Source organism: Pyxicephalus adspersus, chromosome 7, assembly GCF_032062135.1.
Source record: "Pyxicephalus adspersus chromosome 7, UCB_Pads_2.0, whole genome shotgun sequence".
Classification (NCBI taxonomy): domain Eukaryota; kingdom Metazoa; phylum Chordata; class Amphibia; order Anura; family Pyxicephalidae; genus Pyxicephalus; species Pyxicephalus adspersus.
In genome coordinates this window covers 10,778,975-10,799,904 of record NC_092864.1, presented here as the reverse complement: position 1 = coordinate 10,799,904, position 20,930 = coordinate 10,778,975, and the positions used below count along the sequence as shown (strand labels likewise).

At 39.1% G+C, this 20,930-nt stretch overlaps 1 protein-coding gene across 1 annotated transcript in view; it reads right to left on the bottom strand.

Moving 5' to 3' along the window:
* Positions 1-20,707, bottom strand: part of MYO15A (myosin XVA) — a 58,423-nt gene extending 37,716 nt beyond the window's left edge. Inside the window, 24 exon segments of the mRNA XM_072417443.1 lie at positions 5-86; positions 251-304; positions 2,965-3,049; positions 3,629-3,804; positions 4,417-4,526; positions 4,529-4,536; positions 4,975-5,099; positions 5,213-5,258; positions 6,072-6,226; positions 8,758-8,835; positions 8,975-9,100; positions 9,676-9,807; positions 10,402-10,497; positions 11,389-11,512; positions 12,086-12,144; positions 12,225-12,338; positions 12,854-13,015; positions 14,787-14,900; positions 16,236-16,299; positions 17,096-17,199; positions 18,785-18,875; positions 19,585-19,659; positions 20,475-20,584; positions 20,665-20,707. Of these exon segments, the coding sequence (XP_072273544.1) occupies positions 5-86; positions 251-304; positions 2,965-3,049; positions 3,629-3,804; positions 4,417-4,526; positions 4,529-4,536; positions 4,975-5,099; positions 5,213-5,258; positions 6,072-6,226; positions 8,758-8,835; positions 8,975-9,100; positions 9,676-9,807; positions 10,402-10,497; positions 11,389-11,512; positions 12,086-12,144; positions 12,225-12,338; positions 12,854-13,015; positions 14,787-14,900; positions 16,236-16,299; positions 17,096-17,199; positions 18,785-18,875; positions 19,585-19,659; positions 20,475-20,584; positions 20,665-20,691 (2,317 nt within the window). The 5' untranslated portion in view covers positions 20,692-20,707.
* Between the last annotated feature and the right edge of the window lie 223 nt (positions 20,708-20,930).

Sequence of the window (20,930 nt, the reverse complement as noted above, 5' to 3'; positions counted from 1 at the left end):
TTACCTGGAACGGTGCGAAGGAGTCCAGCCAGTTCGGCTGGGATCTCCAGATGAGTGACATTGAACACTTCTCTTTTTGTCAGTTCCTGGAATTAACAAGGGATGAACAGAAAGGGACAAACAGCAAAATGAGTCTTCAGGTGTGTGTAAATAAATAAATAAATAAATATATATATATATATATATATATATATATATATATATATCTATCTATTAAATAGATTTGCACATTTATATTAACAGAACCAACCTGCTCTGCCTTCCTGCGTTCTTCTTCAGCTTGCCGCCGGGCTTCAGCCTTCATCTATGATCACAGGATACAGCAATGTGAGATATGGAGATACATAACATACCAACATGCTGGCTGGCCTGACCATAAATACCATTATACTGGTTTCTTCCACATCATTCTGAGCAGCTTTATGTTTTCAACCAAGATTCACCCATCTATTACCCAGAATTTAGACATCGTGTTCAGTTGCATGCATAAAATTAATTGCAAACTGAATCCAATATTAAAAATGTGTTTATGTTGAGAAAAAGGCAGGGCAATCTTCAGGGCAATCTTCAATTGTAAAAACATTTATAAAGAGACTCAGAAGTGACAATTACTTTTTATTGGTGTTTTATAAGACTTGCTCATTTACCAGTTATAACTCTGCATTTAATTATGGCTAAAATTGTGATGTTAAATCTCCATGCGATTTAGAAAACTAGTTTTTCAGGTGAAGATGTTTTTTTTTAGAAGGAAGGGTTCTTTGTCTCAATGGAACCTCACAGGTAATCGGATTGAAGGATTTCCTTTCTAGGGTTCAACCCATGATGGATTGGTGAACAAGCAAACTTATTGAATTCCATTACAATGACCCTGCTTATACAGCTCCTGTATCATGGCATGCATCTTGCCATAGGTTCCCAGTTATAATGTACAATGAGCACCTTAGCCCTCCATATAAAAGCCCTCCAATGACTGACACCCCACATTGCACCCCAAATACAGAATGACTCACATCAGGTCCTACATTTGGAGCAAAGCGTACTTGCTTCATTGTTGTCCGGCTGTAGGTGATCTCAGGTCTGTTGTTTTGTTACAGCTGGGTAGGGTGCAGCTCGGTCCAGCCCAGAACAGGTCATACTTATTTATAGGTCTGGGATAAAAAGGTCCTGGAGCAGTGATATCACCTGTACTCACAGCAGTCACCTTTCTATCAGAACATACTACTGGTATAAAATCTCCGCTCAATGCTGATATTTCCATATTGAGTAGATGTCATTCCACTGAATACTCCCATGTGATTGCATGCTTCTCCAGGTCTCAGCAGGGATCCTTGCAACTTCTCTTCTCATGTTTGTTCCACTATTATTATAGGACAGCGAATGAGGTAGGAAGAAACGAGTTGCAAGGACCACTGATGTCTGCAGTTATGTGGGGTGGGGCAGGAATGCTTTACGCTCGGGAAACACTGGTAGTCCTCTCAGCAGACACAGGGGCCCCTATCTCCTTTAATAGGACAAATCTTGGATGGGCAATGAAAGCCCTGGCCCATGAAAGGGCATGGGGTCACCTGTGTCTGCTGGGGGGACTACCACTGTTTCCCACTTGTAAAGCATTCCAGTCCCACCCCACATAACTGAAGGCATCAGGGGTCCTTGCAACTTTTTTTCTTCCTACCTCATTCAATGTCCAATCATAATAGTGGAGCAAGCATGCGAAGAGAAGATGCAAGGACAGCAGTCTGCAACTGCTGATACCTGGAGAAGCATGGGAATGCTTGAAAGGTGAGAGTGACACTGGCAGACATTGTGCCTGACATGTACCCCCTGAGAGTAATGGGGTGAGCATACCATCCCTGGGTATATACCCAGGAGTAAGCATGCATTTTGCCAATTGCTCTGGCTATGAGGAGTGGGTATGTAATTCTTTTGCAGAGAAACCTCTGCTTCTACAAAGAAAACAATAGTCCCTCTTTGCAGTATGCTGGCAGCGAGCAGGCTTTTCTATTCTGTGGCTTTCTATAAAACTGAATTGTAAGACTAGGGAGATATTTTGTACTGATGCACCCGAAATGTATTTACCTTAACAAATTTGGTTGCTAATGCAAGATGGAAGCAGTACTGGGCTTGGGCTACATCTGTGATATTTAAACAGGCTGTGCCTTTGTATTTCGCACAGACCTACACCCGCTGATTTCTGGACTTTGAGCTCTGACAACGAGAGCTGATAGCAAATACATATAAAACATTTCTAACTCCTGCTGGCTCTAAACCAAATTCATTCTAAGCAATACATATCACACGGTAATAGAATTTTAAGTCCGGCTCTCCTGAGTAGCATAGGCCTGCAGTCTATCAATGGTAACATGCATACAGAAGGAAAGAGCAAGGGATGAACTAATCAGTGCGCTTTTGCACTTCCATTACCAAATCAGCAAGCAGAAGTGGGCTGATGACCAAATTGTACTGCTAAAATGCATAGATAGTTTTTATAACACATGAGCAGAATTACTTACATTTTAGCTGGTAAAAAAGTTAAGCAATATGCATTTTCTGTATATTGTTGTCAAATAGTTCAATTCAATGCTGGCCCCACCACCTGCTTTTATTTGATTACTTTTCCTTTGCTTCCCTGGTGCCAGGTGCAAGGAAAGGTCCAGTTGGATCCTTAGTGGCAGGTTGCAGAAGCTCTGCAGATGGGTCTCCCCATGCCTATTGGACAACACTGAACCAATCACTAAGAACTACTTACATGGAGTAAGTCACACATTTCAGCATTAGGAGATCAAAAGAAAGGTGCGTATATGCTGCTGGGGGACTGACCCTGCATGGCAAAGCACATTTTTGTTTTAAGCAAAACAGGACCTGGAGATCCTATAAAAAATGGTAACTACTAAAAAACCTCCGTTGTGCATGTGGAATGGTCTATTATCATTTTTTAAAATTACCCCAGTTAAGGTAATATCTTACCCTCAGGTACCTCCTTCGATTAACGTACATCAGGACCACAGCTCGGACCTTCTGCAAACTCTTTCGATAGTTATGAAATTTCCGCCTATGGAAAGAAAATGTCACTGTTTAGGAAAATGCTTATTAAAGCAAATCTAAAGTCAGAATCTTTACATTAGGAATTAAAAATCAATAAAGCACACATAATATATTATATATATAGATATGTGATATACTTTCTTACTATGATTAGGTTTTTATGCAGCTAATCTGTGTAGAGGCTGCTAGTGGTATTCATTATTTCTGGCTGAACACTAGGGGGCAGCAGAGTGGCTGCAATGTCAGTTTTTTACCTAAAAGCATACTCCATGTCCCATGATTTCTTGCATCGTGTATCATAGGTGTGGGGGTGCACACTTGTAGTTTCAGCTCTTTACATCACAATAGGGTGGCTTCATATAAAGAGATTCCGAATGGAGCATGAATTGTAGCCACAGGCATTAAGGATATGCAGCTCTCTGCAAAGGACAGAGGGGTTTTATAGGAACTATAATACTTAATTTTTCTTGCTAATTAGTAAATGCACTATGACTGTAACAGGTAGTAATCTGCACTGTAAAACACTGTGATCTAGCTGACCGGTTGGCATTTCCAAGATCAGTTCATCTCCTCCTTTCTCTTTTACCTAGCTAAATAACCTCGTGCCAGCGCCTGCAGGTTGATGATCCGATATCGCAAGGTGGTGTAACGTTTCCTGGTGAGGAACCCACGGCTGTAGCGTTGTAGAGTCACAGCTGCCTTGTTCATCAGTTGGTCCCGTTTACTTTCCAGCTGCTGATAGAGATTCTCCTTCATGAAAAGCTTAATGAGAAAAAGAGAAGAGGGGATGTGAGTAAAAGCATTGGTGGGAGACACTCAAATAAGAAATATTCTGTGTAATAGGATCATCATACATCAGAGTAATAATTATACAGTCATGTGAATGAATTTTACTTTAGCCAGTATCTATGATAAAAAAAGGGATGGGTGAATCTGACCAGTTTTGATTCACCAATAGTGCAGAATTTGTATTTTGGGATAAATTCCCTAAAGAAAAAGAAAAATGCCCCTATATTAGGAACAATAGCAAACAAGCACCAAAGGGGTTGCTTGTCCAAGGAGCTAGCAATCAGAAACAAACTATGGTTTCCTAACTGACCTTAATCTATCCCTATGCAGTTTATCTTTTTCCCTTTGCCTTTCCCTACAGCAGCTTCCAATACTCTAACACTATGGGTGTGCTGTTCCCCTTTAATAGTAGGGGGGTCCTTCACATGACTTTCTATACATTCTGGCCATAGTTTGAATGCCATATAGTGCATTTTGGTTTTAGAAAAAAAAAGAAAAATGAAGGAAAGAAAAGAATTAGGTTATACAGAAATGATAGATCACAGAGATCATTTACCCCATGTATACATAGTAATAAATATTTACCTTGCTGACCCCAATACAATACATGTTGGGGGATACAGAAGGACACAATTTTTTCAGCAACGTCACACATATCTGACCATCTGCTTGTATATTACGTCCCAGGTCCATAAACAGCGATATCTGGAGATTTTGGAATTAGGACAATAGAGTGCATACACGCATAGCATTAGTATTAAAAAATTAGCTGCTACCAAATATAAATTTTACTGAACAATAGATGTTCAGATAAAACTCAGAAAGCAATTGTTATGAAAGGAAATAAAAAATAATCATTAACCTGAATTTTATGTGTAAAAAACACAAATTCAATGCTAAAAACTCCCACAAACTAAGCTGATATATTGTATATTGTATAAGGCTGAAATATTGTATGTTGTACAAGAATAGGCTAGTAACTCTCGCCATCTTGTGGTTAATATTGGTATTACAATATACTGGGATAAACGAATATCCAACCCTAAACACAAATTTATAAATCAATGCTGTAAACTATTGTTAGTGCTAGATTTGAATAAAAATCAAAAAATATTATTTAAAGTGTTGAAGACCTGGCTTTACCTGCTCAGGAAGATGTGGAATGGGATCCGAACAGGAAACCCTTCTTTCCGAATGCGAATAGTCTCTAAGATCCCAGAGTATTTCAGCTGACTGACGACAATATCAGACTCGAACATCCCAGGTTCCTGCAATCAATACAGAAACTCTATTTATGTAGCATTATGCTTTAAGGCTCCAAATACATTTCAATATACAGCTGCAGAACAGTTTGCTTGAATATACATTTTTTATTCTTTACCTTTTTGCTATTGGGTTTGATGCATCGTACAAAGAAGGGGTTGCACCTGTCAAAAACACAGCATTAACATTTGGTAAATAAAGAGGAGTTAATAAATGTATTAAAGGAAAACATGTCATGGGAAAATATGTGATCTGGCATTTCCGACTTTCTTTTGCACGCTTGCTTTGGGTCTAAGCCTCAAAACTGGTAAACCTCAGACATGAATTTACATCACTAGAATCTGCAACCATTCATGCATTTTGCTTGATTTAGCAAATGGCTTCAACACCTTAGAAATGCTAAAATGGACTTTCAAGTAAAACGGTGTGAGAGATCACTTTAGCATGCCTTAAGCACTATAGCACCTTGGTGTAAATAAATGTATTTTTATGTACAAAATTTGTACAACTGATAACTGTTATCCAGGGGGGCCCCCACTTTTTTGGCTTGCAAGCTACTTTTAAAATGACAAAGTTAAAATGATCTACCAACAAGAAACACTTGGACCTAATAACTCCTGTGTGCGGTAGAGTTTATTTTGAAAGGCAGGGCTCCGGGGTCTACTCGTGTTGCCATTGCGATCTACCGGTAGATCGCGATTCACCTGTTGGGCTCCCCTGCTGTGGATGGAAAAGCCACCTCTTTTTCTCATTCATCTGAAGGTACGAAGCTACTGTACCTAATTGTAAATTCAGCCCTGCTGAGGACATGGCCACATCCAGGCAACTAGTTTTTCTTTCTATGTTCGATGCAGCCCCCTGTTGTTTTTTCATGTAAGGTATACAATGATGAAAACCAGCATAATGAGGGTTTTAGAGACTTCCTAATAGTTCTCCAAACAATCACAATGCTTCTTTAATATCCCAAAATCCTTCACCTCTCCATTTTTTCCACCAATTCCAGGAGGGATTGCTGAAACTTGGCTGCCACTGTCTGCGCCTTGAACTTTCTAGTCGTGGTGCTGTTTTTTCCCATCATTGTTTTCTGCTGCGCTAACACCTGCGCATGGCTGAAGAATAGGTTGGCCACTACCTGAGGAAAGAGAAGATAAGATATATAGATCGTCTGTCATCTATTTGTAACCACCACATATCAACTATGCATGTTCTTTATACTGATTACCATGTAACTATAAAAAACCTGCCATCAACAGTATCTACAGTACATACCATAAACTAACCTTCTATTACTCATATGTAAATATATCAGCCATCAAGGTTCTCTATAGCACATACCATAAACCAACCACCTACAACCCATACATAATCACCATATATCAGCCATCAAGGTTTTCTGTACTGCATGTAATAAACTAACCATCTACCACCTAAATCTAACCATTATATTGGCCATCGAGGTTCTCTGTACTGCATGTTAAAAACTAACCATCTACCACCTAAATGTATATATTATATCGGCCATCAAGGTTCCCTATAGCACATACCATAAACCAACCACCTACCACCCATACATAATCACCATATATCAGCCATCAAGGTTCTCTGTACAGCATGCTATAAACTAACCATCTACCACCTAAATGTAACTATTTTATCGGCCATTAAGGTTTTCTGTACTGCATGTTATAAACTAACCATCTAAATGTAACTATTATATCGGCCATTAAGGTTCTCTAAAGGCACATACCATAAACCAACCACTTACCACCCATACATAATCACTGTATCAAGGTTCTCTGTACAGCATGCTATAAAATAACCATCTACCACCCAAGTGTAACTAATATATATTAAACTTCAAGGTTCTCCAGTGCACATACCATAAATGGGTGATATCATCTATCACCCATTTGTAACCACCATATACTAACCATCAAGGTTCCCCATGCCACATGCTGTAGTAGATCAAACACTTATAACCCAAATGCAACAAATGCCACAAATCAACCATCAATGTTCTTTATATTGCATACCCTAAACTAACCACTTATTACTCAAATTTAAGCATGATGTATCATCCATCAAGGTTATCTGTAGCACATATCATAAACTAACCACCTACCACCCACGTAACCAATGTATACCAATCATCAGGGTTCTCTATACTAGATACCATAAACTAACCATCTATTACCCATATGTAATTATTATATACTACCTTCAAGGTTCACTATATCATATATCATAAACTAACCATCTATCACTCATTTGTAACCACCATATACCCATCATCAAGGTTCTCCATACTGCAAGTCATAAACTAACCATCTACCCCCATAAGTAACCATCATATAAAATATAATCAGTTTGTAATATGTAGTATATAGGACCATCAATATTCCCAATAGCACAAACCATAAACTAACCATCTATCACCCATTTGTAACTAACATATACCAGCTGTCAAGGTTCCCCATTCAGCTTGTCATAAACCAACAATCCATAACATACGTATCATGTTTATAAATTTACCAACAACTACTGATTCTTTCCTGTTCACTCTTCTACAAGATTTTTAAAGTACATTGACTATAAAATGCTGGAAAGTGACCTGAAGACCTAAAGGAGCATGGAAAAATCCTATAATCTAATACATAAATGACCAGATCTAATAAAGACCAGGAAAGATGTTACAAAATATTTCGTAGGTGGTATAGATGCTCCATGGATATCCATAAGTTTGATTCTACATACTCAGCAACATGCTGGAGATGTGATCATCCCCAGGGCTCTATGCCTTATATCTGGAGTTCCTGCCCGGCAATAGAAAGCTTATGGGATAAGATATTTAAAATCTACAATCATAATAAGGGAATAGATATTCAACCACACCCGAATATCACACTCTTGGCTATGTTACCTGGCTCCCATAAAACTTTTAATGTCCTTTGTCATTTCATTATAGCAGGCCAGAGGGTAATAGCTAGACACTGGGGCATTACGATAGCTCCTTCTATTGCTGAATGGATGTGTGAAATTAATGAACTTGAAGCTATGAAATCTCAAATATTATGGGAAATACATGGCTCTAAAGATAATATGTCATAGGACTCTTGGATTTATTATAAAAACTCTCCTGCAATCCAGGCTTAGCTAAGCTAACTCATTTTTCAGATGTTAACTGTAATTATGTGTACATATACAGACAAGTGTACTTACCTTTGTATTTTTGGATGAGAAATGCAAGGTTGTGTTTTGTGCTATATGTCCATCCCCCCACCACCTATTTCCTTGTATATTCATTAAATTCATTATTTTGTTTTGTTTTTACCTTCAAAAAATGTCTTTTTGTTCCACCCTTATGTATTATACTGTATTTTAGTATGTGTTATTATAATCTTGTTTATCATCAAATAAAAACTTATACATAAAGTACATTGACTGATCAGTATTGCCAACACATGTACTCACTCAAGGTACATTTACCAAGTCAGGAGACATTTGCCAGCAGATGCACTTGAAAAAGCTCATCATCTGACTAGCTAAATACAGCTCCTACAGCCCCTCATCTATAATCATTATGGATTGGCTGGGATAGGATCTGCCTTTAAATTCAAGCAATAAATTATTGTTTTTAGTCTTTGCAGAGATTGGGATCCTTACCTTAATTTTACTATTCACAAAAAGATCCAGGACGTCTTGTCTGACTTGATCATAGTTTTTATCCAAAAATTTGTGCACCTGCAAATAACAATATAAAGGGGCAAGTGTGAAATTTTCTTTAATAAAGCTGAAATCCAGGGACTATAAAACAGAAGGACTCAGGAACTCATGTCCAGAAATTGCCTTAGAAAAGTTGTTAAAACTTGATGTGATTTACCTGATATGTGACTTTCCCAGCAAAGTGTTTGATCCCAAACTCAGGAAGCGGCATCTTGGGTTTACAGTACAATTCGCTGGTTCCATGGTGGTAATGGCATTTCTGAAGAAACGTGTGGTCTGTGGCCTATAGGGATAGGGATTAAAGCACCATATAAATGAAATTTTATATAAGCATGGCTGAAACGCATGGGCTTTCACATGCAAAAATAAAAACAAGCCATCCATGTGAGTAATACAAAACTGAATTTGTTTTTCTGTTTTATTAACCTTCCTGAAGTTCCTCTATAGGGTGACCCTTAAGAGCCCTTTGTGGGTGTGTAAAACAGTGTGCCCCCCTGCTGGGCATTGTGGTTCTACCTACTGGCTTCTATGCCACTACTGTGCTGTATAAAGATATGAGAGCCACTGAGAGGACCACATAACAAAATAGGGGGTTTGCTAGTCAAGAACCCCCAATAATGCTATATAACAGCGGAACCTGGAGCACTTTATGACTGCCGCTGCCTAGAAAAATCAAATATAAACTTTTTTTTACAGGCTACATTTTTCTTCAGATTTTTTAATACAATGGTAATCAGAAGACAAGGGGATCAATTTACTATGGCAGGTATATCTAGACTTATCATTTAATAACCTGGTATGCACATCCATTAAACAGTTTATAGACCCATCTGAGCACCTGGCAAGGTATCAAGCTACCTGTGGGAAGCAGCTTTGGTCATCCAGTATTCTCAGGATTCCATAAGGCTTCTGGGAAATAAGATCTATGCATGCTTGGTTATCATTAAAGGAGATCTCCCTCCAATCAATCTGCTCTCGGATGTACTCCTCCTATGAGAAAATATACATATTGATGTCATTCTTATAAAAAAGAAAGTCTGTTTTTTCTAATGTAAGTTACTGAAAAGTTTGAACTTGCTCAGTAATGCTCCATCTAACCATTACATAGCCCGATCACATAGGAAATTCTCTCTGTGTAATAACCATCACTTTCAATAATAAGTTGGAGCATGTGTCAGGGCTTTTTTTTAAAAAAAAATGAGTAGGATTTTCACCCCTGTATACATTTGCAGAGCCCTGTAATAGAGATTTGAAATAATTTCCTGTTCTGCTAACATTGGTTTCACCCATAAGACTGGGAGGGAAAATCTGCAAAAGGGACACAAGCACACATAGAAAATGATAGTTCTAGCTTTTTCCTTTTTTAAATTCTGTCTGTGTTTCTGTTGAAGAGTTCCCTTTCCTTTTCATTTGATAAAATGTTGTGAGCAGCACAGGAAGTGAGGGTAAATTCCTCCAACAGTAGCAGAAATTTGATGAGGGTTCCAACTCTTTTTATTCTATTTAAAACTAAGAAAAAAGTGTTGGCTGTACGTGCACTTTAAATATCAAAAATGTGAGGTAGGTCAATGTTTAAGTACTTACCTGCTCCTCTCTGAATACAATCTTGTTGAAAACGAATTGCAGGTACTCGTTAGCATAATTAATGCACAGCTGCTCAAAGCTGTTAAAACTGAGGTCCTGTATTTGAAAAAAAAGTTATTAACTGGCATTAAAAAATACTGCCGAAAAACAGATTGAAAAATAAGTCTGATATAGAAACATAGTTCACAGTTCTTCACATGCAAACTTGTGCTGGGACCTTGTCTTGGTGGACCCGGGCAGTGGTGGACATGGCCAACAGTGGACCCTTGTGGGGAACTGATTTGGGGGCCCCCTGCGGAACTGACTTGGGCCCTTTGTGGGGGCACCTGTTGGCTGGGGAGGGTTAGGGGTCATCATGCAGTGCCATACTTTGCACCTCCCCATGTTCACCCCTGGCAAGGGGTATGTATAGGCAGCTATTAGACTACACGTCTTTAAAGAGAACACAGTACTGCTTTAATTAGAAGCAATTTCAATGTTTTGAGATATTGTAGTAGTGGAAGAAACCACCATCATAATTGGCTCCACAGCCTTACAGATTATACAGTTTTCCACCTAGCATTATGGAGGCTCTGAAAGGTACCATGCCAGTTGTAGCCAAGGGGACCTGGTGGTTCAGCTGAGGACAAAATTCTGAAGGGCTTCATTCCTTCTAATAAGGTCTGCATAGCTATAACACTGGAAAAGAAGAACCCGCAGAAGTATAGCCCTCAGTATGATGACCCAAGGATGTCTGAAATAAACACTACAGGTTTAGGACACTACTATGTAAGAAGAACTTAATTGGTCAGGGTTCCGTTCTGCCCTCTCATTTTGGGCTAGGACCCTGACCAAGTTCAGGAAAACTTTTAGAGTTGAAGGTCACACTTCTCACTGGTGGATCTAATGAGGAATTATATTACAGTGTGAACCAATATAACCTATATCTTATCCTAAAGTCCTGGCTGGCTTTTCTATCTGGGATAAAATATCTTCAGTTCATCTCACCTCAAAACCATAGATATCCAGTATTGCAATGGAAAGGGCATCTTGTCTGGGATAGACCAGCTTGTTAATTCTGTCTGTCAGCCAGTTGAAGAGCAGGGAATATAAAATCTTGGCAATAGCATCTCTGAAAGACAATGGCAAGATCTCTAATGTTGCTTTAAGAGTATAGGGTAAAGAAGAAAGAATCATTTTCTTATGCTGCAAGAGTTCCGTGAGGAAGTAGTAAAGCAAATGAAATACCATAATGTGTTCAAAGGATCATATTTTTGTAGGATTGAGGGCTAACTAATTTAAGAGTCAAAGGCTTTGTATGGCTGCATCAGTTCTGCCATGTATTGTTAGTTGTTGGTGTCGGATACATATATAGCACAACTCTTATTGTATTTGCGTCCTGCAGCATTCCCTGCAGAGTGGTACCAGCTCCTCTCCTGGGCTGAAACTGCTTACTCTGGTTTCACTGCACTCTGTGAGCTTCTCATAATGTACATTAGAAGCTGCAGCATATTGGATAGAGCCCGCCTCATTCTCTGGCTGGAGGGCATCTAGCATCATCTAACTTTTGCTTGACTTCCCAGTAACAGTGCATTAATAGAACATGTTAGGTAAGAGAAGCCTTTTAATAAGGACTGCACAGTTATACCAAGGCTAAATAATCAGACTTTTGCTAGAGCCATGACTGGTTCTCTTAAATGCTCACCTGGCATCGACAGCGCTATCCACCGTCAGTGGAGTGTAGATCTTCTCTCTCATGGTTTCCTATGCAAATAAAAACACGATATGAGGTTTATCATAATATTGCTCTTTGTGTATTATTGTGTATGTATTGTTTTACTTACTGTCACTTTGTAGGTAATGGCTTTCTGTAGTCCCTCAGGGGATATCTGAAGAAGTTCTGACACCACCCGAATCTCACTCGCGCTCACCACAGAAGCCACTTCCTGGGACTCCGTCTATAAACCAGGACACATAACACATTGAATTCATGAGTTTCTGTGCAGAGTTGTATCAAAATCAGCTGTGTTATTTTTTTCATTTGGAATCCTTAAAAAGCTACTGGTAAATCCAGTTCCATGAATTCATTTACAAATCCATACCCCCCAACCCAAGAGCTCCATAGGTATGGATTTGTTGGTTTAAAGACTAACATTGATAATTGCAGTTTAGTGTGCTGCTTTTCTTTTTACTGTCCAGTCAAAATCCAGGGGAGGGACTAGTTGACTGCAGAACAGAAAAATCAGGTCTCCTGACTTGATGTAAGGGAGTGCTGTGGACTTGATTGACAGAAATACATATCCCTTGGCAAGTAAAACAACTCTCAAATATGCATATATGTATTTCTTTGTGTAATTATCCATTTACATGTCTAACTTAATACCGAAGAATGATCACATATCCAGATCTTTTACCGTGTACAGATAAATAAATACAAGTATGCCCCAATTTGCATGCTCTCTGAATATCACACCTCATATTTCTCAAAGTAGACATTGCCCAGGTGCAGGATGGAAGACAGAATTCGGAAGATGCTGTCTTGATCTTCGCCATTGAAGTTGAGAGATTCCATGGCATTAAGGAGCCTCCGAAAATCTTCTGCATCACTTTTGGATTGGATCTCACAGTTACCTCCCTGAAGGAAAAATGGGCAGAAAATAAAAAAGTGGAATTAAAATTTCTCCTACTACTTACCATGGTGTGGTGAGGGGTTAGATGGTCCTCAATGGGATGACCAAGAACTCTCTTACTACCCCCATGTAGCAACGCTGGATACTTTAATGCCAAACACTAAAGGCATCACTGTCCAATGTATGGGTTTTCTCCTTACTCTCATGGGTGAACAATGAGATGGGAAGGTATGTATGTTCCTATTCAGCAAAGCAAAGGCTCATCAGAGGAGTAGCAAGGTAAAGAATAGCCATTGTTCAGCTCAAAAAAATTGTGGTCTGGCAAATAGGCGGCATAATTAAAGCTCATTTTATTTCTTAATGCATCTTGCATGCAGGCATGCAGATTTCTGATATCTATGCATTATCCATATTTCATATTATCCATACACAATATTGTTGAGTTTGTTCATCAGCTCTAGTAGGAGTTAATAAAGGCTTGGCTACCTTTAAAAAGACATGATGCAATAATTTATTCAAAGAAGATTCTCTTTAGGAGCTACAGGAAGGAATTAGGCATGTAATATGGCACTTCTTTTACACCCCAGTCCTCCATCTTTTTTGCTGCAAATGAGCAGCAATATAGACTGGGAGAAGCCACATTGTTCTGTGCAGTTCTTATCCAAACATAGCCACCTAAATACATATGAAGACGTAGGTGCAGTAAAGGTGCGTACACACTTCCAATTTTTATCGTTCCAATCGAACGACGAACGATCGATTGGGCAAAAAAATCGTTGGTAAAAAAGTAACCAACGACGCCGACGAACGAGGAAAATTGTTGGAAACGAACGACCGGACCGGCGGATCGGATTGGGCGACGATCGTTGAACATCGTTCGTGTGTTCGTTGATCGTCCGTGGGCTGAGCATGCGTAATGAACGAACGCTCGTTCACTTTCCTGTCGTGCACATAGTTCCTCTATCGCTTAAACGATCGTATCTATTGTGTGTACAATATCTACGAATGATCGTGTCGTTACCTCTATGTGCAGGATCGGTGCTATTCGATCGTTCATATATATCGTGCAGGAACGTTCGCCGTTCGTTTTCCGACGATAATAATTGGAAGTGTGTACGTAGCTTAAGCCTTTGAGCTCTGAGTTTGAACCTTTCAGAGATAACGCTAATGGGCCTGATATTTTCAAGCTCTCCCACACTGGAGAGAATAGATTTTTATCAGTGAACCTGGGTGATCCTGGATCCGGTCCAGGATTGAAAACAATTGCTAACAAATAATAGCAAATGACTTTAAGAAACCCATTGCAGGTTTGCTGGGTTACCCAGGTTAATTGATGAAAGTATATCCTCCCCAGCCTTGGAGAACTTTGATAAATCATGAGTCATAAAGAATTATAGGTTCTGCAAGGGCGCATGTTCAAAAAAAAATGAAGGCTCTTGTTGAACTGATTTGAAATGAATGTACGAAAATATATCTTATACTCCTTAGATACACCTTGTACAAGGTTATACCCTTTATAGTTGTTCTTCCCCTACACTTTGAAAAATAGCAATATCTTTTAGACTGTAAATTGATACCATCACTTGTACCGATCACATATATTAAATATATTTTCTTTGAATAAACCAAAATTCCAAAAAGTTGGAAGATCTTTTTGACCGATATCGTCAAACTTACCTGATTCTTATTTGTTTTTTTAGATTTTTAAAAAATTATTCTGTTTTTGCCCACATGAAAACACAAAAAAAGCTCAAAGCTCCTGAATCTGACACATACCTGATTCAAGTAGTAATATGTTTCTGCATCCTGTAGGTAAAAAAGTTGCTTTTGTTGAGCGGGGAGTCCTGCCAGCATCTCATAGAAAATGTGGTAATTCCTCTCATTTTTGGCCTGAAATATGACAAGTGGAATCAGACCAGACCTTTGTTCTCACATCTTATTAAGAAGTTAATATACATGCACTCTCTGGTAAAGAATTTGATTGGATATCTGAAAATTGTAGTAGCAGCCTCATGGTTTGATATCTACTCCAATGCTCCCCTCTAGTATTGAAGGGTTCTTTGCTGCCTGTTTTTTGGCTTTCTGATTACAATCTCCTAACCTCAAAAACCTACAGTGAAAAAGTTTGTTAGATTAACACTTTTACAATGGTATTGCCCACCTACTAGATTGTAAGCTCTTTGGGGCAGGGTCCTCTCCTCCTATATCACTCTCTGTATTAGTCTGTCATTTGCAATCCCTATTTAATGTACAGCGCCGCGTAATATGTTGGCACTATATAAATCCTGTTTATTAATAATAATAATAATAATAATAATAATAATAATAATAATAATATTATGCACATCACGGAAGAACAAAGTGCAAATATGGGGCTTTTAAATACCAAGAAAACTAAGGTTATGACAAGAGGAAATACAGATAACTTCAGCATTAATAAGGAAGAAATAGAAAAAGAAGACAATTTCTGCCTCCTAGTATCACTTATTACCATAGGGGCAATGCAGTGGCTCGGAGGTAAGTGCTTTGGACTTTGCAGCGCTAGGTCCCAGGTTCGAATCTCGGCCAGGGCACTATTTGTATGGAGTTTGCAGGTTCTCTCTGTGTTTGTGTGGGTTTTCTCCTGGGTACTCCGGTTATCTCCCACATTCCAATATCATGCAGTTACGTTAATTGTTTTCCCCCCAAAATTGACCTTAGTCTGTATGAAAGACATATGACTATGGTAGGGGCATTAGATTGGGAGTCCCTTTGAGGGACAGCTAGTGACATGACTATGGACTTTGTACAGTGCTGCGTAATATGATGGCACTATATAAATACTGTGTAATAATAACAATGAAGATTCAGCAATAAAGAGATATGACATAGACTGGCACTTGGAAAACCAAGGATAAAAAAAAAAGATCTTCCAAATCTCAGATGAGTCTTTAAGTGCCAAAATGTTCATATTTAGAACAGTTTTAGCTACAAAAAATATAGGGCCTTCCAGCCATCCATAGTCATCCAACAGGAGTCAACTGCAGCCAACGTAAGTTCCCTTCATTCAAAGAAATGGTGCTTTAAAGGCATATTATGTTTTATTTCTTCCTCTGAGGCTTGACATACTGTATGTCATGTAACCCCATCTATTACAACTCAGGAACAGAACAGAATGAGTGGCAGAAGAAGACGCTGCTGCAGGATCATGGGGGATCTGAGATGATACTCCATTGACAGACTTACCTGAAACACAATTCTGGATTTTTCAAGCAGATATTGGGATGTTATGGCACCACAAATTATACCCCTGTGCAGGAAAAAAATAAGGGAATAGTGTTACCGACCTGAACATAGATGACATAAAGTAGTAAATCTACTGCAATTTTAAGGGTTGTGTACACAGGCATTCAGGTCTCAGAACAGAATTATTTCCAATGCAAAAAAAGTAAAAGCAGCACAGAAGAAGATCAGAAGAAGCTCATGAGAAGGAAACCAGGAAACAAGGCCAAAAGCAGCATAGAAAGGAAGTCAAAACCAGTTCAGAAGACGCTAATACAGAAGGTCAGATGCAACTTAAAAGAACTTTTCAGGAAGGCATTTCAGGAGGTCAGAAGAAGGCAGGAGAAGTTCATAGGCAGCTCTAAGCAACACAAAAGGAGGTCAACAGCAGCTCATTAGAGCCTCAGAAGGAGGTCAAACCTATAAAGAGAATAGCAGAAAAGAATGCAGTAAAAAGCAGCTCAGAAGCATTACACATAAGGTGAATACACCTGAAAGCATGGCACATTTTGGCTGACTTCTCAAGCTCTTGGAGGAGTACCAATGAAATCCACAGCATCTGTGGGGCTGTTACATTGGGCCATGCACCTACCCTGTAACTTTTACAAAATGTGATTTGGGTAACTGGTCATCTTTATGTATTTATTGGCCAAGCTCATCACAATCAGATGATACTGTTCAAAGTTTTTTTTGTCATCTTTATAGCCAAATATCAGCTTGCAGGTATGTTCCTTGAAAGAGTAGTAGTCAGCTATGTTTTGGAAAATGTTCTTTGTTACGTCATTTGAAATATCTGCATTTTTTTATATTCTCTAAAAACTTACTCCTCCAGGTAGATCTCCACAAATTTTCCAAACCGGCTGGAGTTATCGTTACGGACTGTTTTGGCATTTCCGAAAGATTCCAGCAGAGGTGTGGCCTCTAGAATCTGAAAAACAAAAATGTAGAATTCTATGGATCTGCTTTTTCTTTGGGATGTTTATACCATCACCCAAATATACACATAAACGTCTAGAAGAGCAGAGCCATACCATACAGAAATACAGAAATGCCCAGCACATCACACACAACTATAGCAGAGCTGATAATGGGTATTACCTCTATCTGCCATGTCAATGATGAGTGCATATAAAGAAAGGAAGCAGAGTTAGGATTTAGAATTATTCATGTACTGGTCATTATTGGAGAACAAACATAATAATAATGATTGTATACTGCATCTATCTATCTATCTATCTATCTATCTATCTATCTATCTATCTATCTATCTATCTATCTATCTATCTCTCTCTCTCCCTCTCTCTCTATCTATCTATGCTCAGCTCCTTTTGATTTTATTGGGAGACTAGGGCTACATGCATATGCTAGATAATGATCATCTGAAACAAATGGTTGTGAATAAATATAATCTAGCATGTACAGTGTTCCCTTGACATCTCTTGGCAGTCCACCATGGTGGACTACAAGATGACCATCATTTCCTATAGAGGAGAATGCAGCAGGTGCCTCCCATTTGTCCTTCCCCTTCCTCTCTCTATAGAACTGAGCAATGCTGTCTGTACAGCACTTGACAGCTTTGGGGCCTATTCACACTTGCATGTGCATGCATTTGAAATAATAAGGTACATTGCGCCGGGCCCTTATGCCTTGTTGTGCATGGTGCCGCAAGAATGAGTCCTGGATGGGAGAAATATTTTTCTATTGTAGAGTGTAGGCTGGGGAAAGAGTCCAGAAGTATAGAAAGCCACTCTGGAAGGGGTTGCTACAGTTTAATTTATTTTTAAGGCTCTGTAATGGGAAGGAAGGTACTGGGTGTGCCTACCCATTCCACCCCAGGTACACTCAGTGGTTTGGCTGTAGCACACTGCCGGTCTGCTTTAAGAGCACAGGTGTGCTAACATGGAGGAGCATGTGGAAATTGCAGCAGGTAGCCTGTAAACAAGCCTCTTTGACAACTGCTGTTTTGCTATGAAAAGCTGTTGTTGCTGTTCTATCTCTGCTGATTTGAGTTATGGACTCTGAGGACTCTGCACCCACCCGTTTCCAGCTGATGTAAGCTGCCTTTTTGTTTTGTTTTATTGAAGCTGAAGGATGCTGTTTTGTTTTGGGAGCAAAATAAAGATATTTAAACAGATAAGCAACTTCTCTGTGTGCTTATTGCAATGTCTAATCCCCCTCCATATCACAGTGCATTTTGGACATGTATCATAGTGCCAATCAAAATGAGTGACACCACAATACACTAATGTGTACATTTATTGTGTATTATCACGGTAGTGAGAATGACCCTTAGGTAAGGGCACAGTAGTACAGTGGGACAAGGTTACATCCTCTGTCATCACTGTCTCTATCCCAATTAGGAAAATTTCCTATCATATTCTGTCCTGGTGGCCCCCCCATGTGTTAGGATGTGGTTCAATTTCACTAGGATATAAAATGATGGGAAATTCCCCCAGTGAAAACACAAAAAAGAATAAATAGAACAGAAATAATCAGAGAATAAAAAGACTCACCTGGTTTGTCACGCCACGCCTTTGGTTAACAGCTACCAGGTAACGCAGGACGAGTTTTGTAGCCTCAGTTTTACCAGATCCACTTTCCCCACTGATAATAAAAGACAGGACTTTTTAGAATGTAGCAGATTCTCCCCACTGAGACAACTAAGAATTATTATAAGTGACTTGAGTGGTTGTCTTTGTTTGGGTTGCCAAGTCTGCACCCCTGTTATTAGAGAGAATGCAAGAGAAGGAGTGGACGCACCCCAAGATGGGGGAGATACATGAAACTCCAAGGTAAGATGAAAATGAGCCAAGAAGAAATGTGAAGAGCAGAGAAGAAATAGAATTTCCAATATATGAAGTGAGAAGCTGAAGTTTAATGATGGGGCATTATTCCTCTCATTCAGACCATCAGTGGTGCCCTATTTCTCCAACATACTCCAATGATACACCACTTTTCCCCTTAATGACACCAACAGTGAGGCATTTTTCCCCCTCAATGACATCAACAATGGGGTAATAAATAAGAATTTATTACCGTTGTAAATAAAAATGAGATCTAGATTAATCCATAAAATCCCTTATTTCTAATCTTTTTCTCTTATTGCATCAACAATTGGGCATTTTTTCTCTCTCTTTCTCTCTCTTTTTTTAAGGCAAAATATTTATAGGTTATTTTTTTATGCTTACTGACTGCCAGCCCTACCATGATCACCCTATTTTAAAAACTGCCCTCAAACCCTGTAGAATTTTTGCCACCCGGGATGATGGGTAAAAATAGAGGATGGTGCATATGACCTTACAAAAATACTCACCTAATGATAATACACTGGTTGTGTTTGGCATCCATGAGTTTGGTGTAGGCGACATTTGCAATTGCAAAAAGGTGCCTACAAGAATATAGACAAGCATTAGTAATTTGCAGGAACACAAAGTAATGCATAATACTATAATAATAGTTATATATTATAATATATAATTCAAATTTTTTCAAAACCTCAACAATCACGAGTGGGATTTTTTGTCTGGCATTCAGTTAGTCTCAGCAGATAGAGTGGAGATGACCAATTTTGTATCACTGAGATCTTCTGGAGTTCTAAAAGTGGTAGATGCAAGTGTAGCTGCATTCTTTTTGGTATTTGAAGCAATCCAACTGAAGCAAGTGGAGACAGCCAGGAGAAAGTATGGTGGATTTCTGCTTAAAGGATTCATGTAAGAAATGGCCAACCAATAAAGTACATTCAAATATGGACCTCTGCTTTTTTTGAGAGTGTTGAAATTGTATTTAGGTAAGTTCTGGGAACTGCATCCAGTATGGAGATCCATTTATTTCAAATAGGTACAAAGAGTATTCTGCAAAGGTACACTGCGCAAGAGGTATTTAATTGGCACCAACTGCAATGGTTGGTGGATATAAAGCACCACTCAAGGGTAAGTCCAAGGGGCTGGGCTCCATGATGGAAAGCAAGAGGCCTGATCCCTCTGGGACATACTTGCTGGAGTTGTGTATATAATCAAGTGGGTGGGAGTTCTTGTAGTTATTGTCTTAACCAAGACAACCCCTGCAGAACAATTCTTCTTTGGAGCTGTGACCGCCTCCATTCCTGAAAGCAAGATTTGGTTTGCTGTTGGAATTACCAATTAGAGTGGCCCTGTAAGGAGCCCAATTGATCATGAGGAGCAATTTGTCGTAGTATGAACTTACGGAGGATTTTCTCCCAAGGCTCTCCCTTCATAGTGCAGCACATGGTCTGTCCCATAAATATTCAGCATCTTGTAAGGATTTAATGAGATGAGGATGCTGCCAATATACGTCTGGGAGAGAGTGGAGAAAATAGATGTTAGTACTGATCAGGCGGGAATCCATGAGAATGAAAATAAGAACATGTACTCACATAGATCAGATCTCGGTCAAACCTCATACGTAGGCTGTTAAGAACTGACACTTCCTGCAGATCTCTGCCAGTAAAAAGAAACAAAATCATCATTGTAGATTGATATACTTTACAGAATACTGGATGAGGATGATGTTTTCTGGCCAAATGCTTTAACTGTGTGTCACAAATAGCGCAAGGTACATGTTTATCTTAAGCCAAGTTAACACACCTTGGTGCACCATACCCAAGAAAATAAGGTAAGTTTTGAAATATGACTCTTGCTA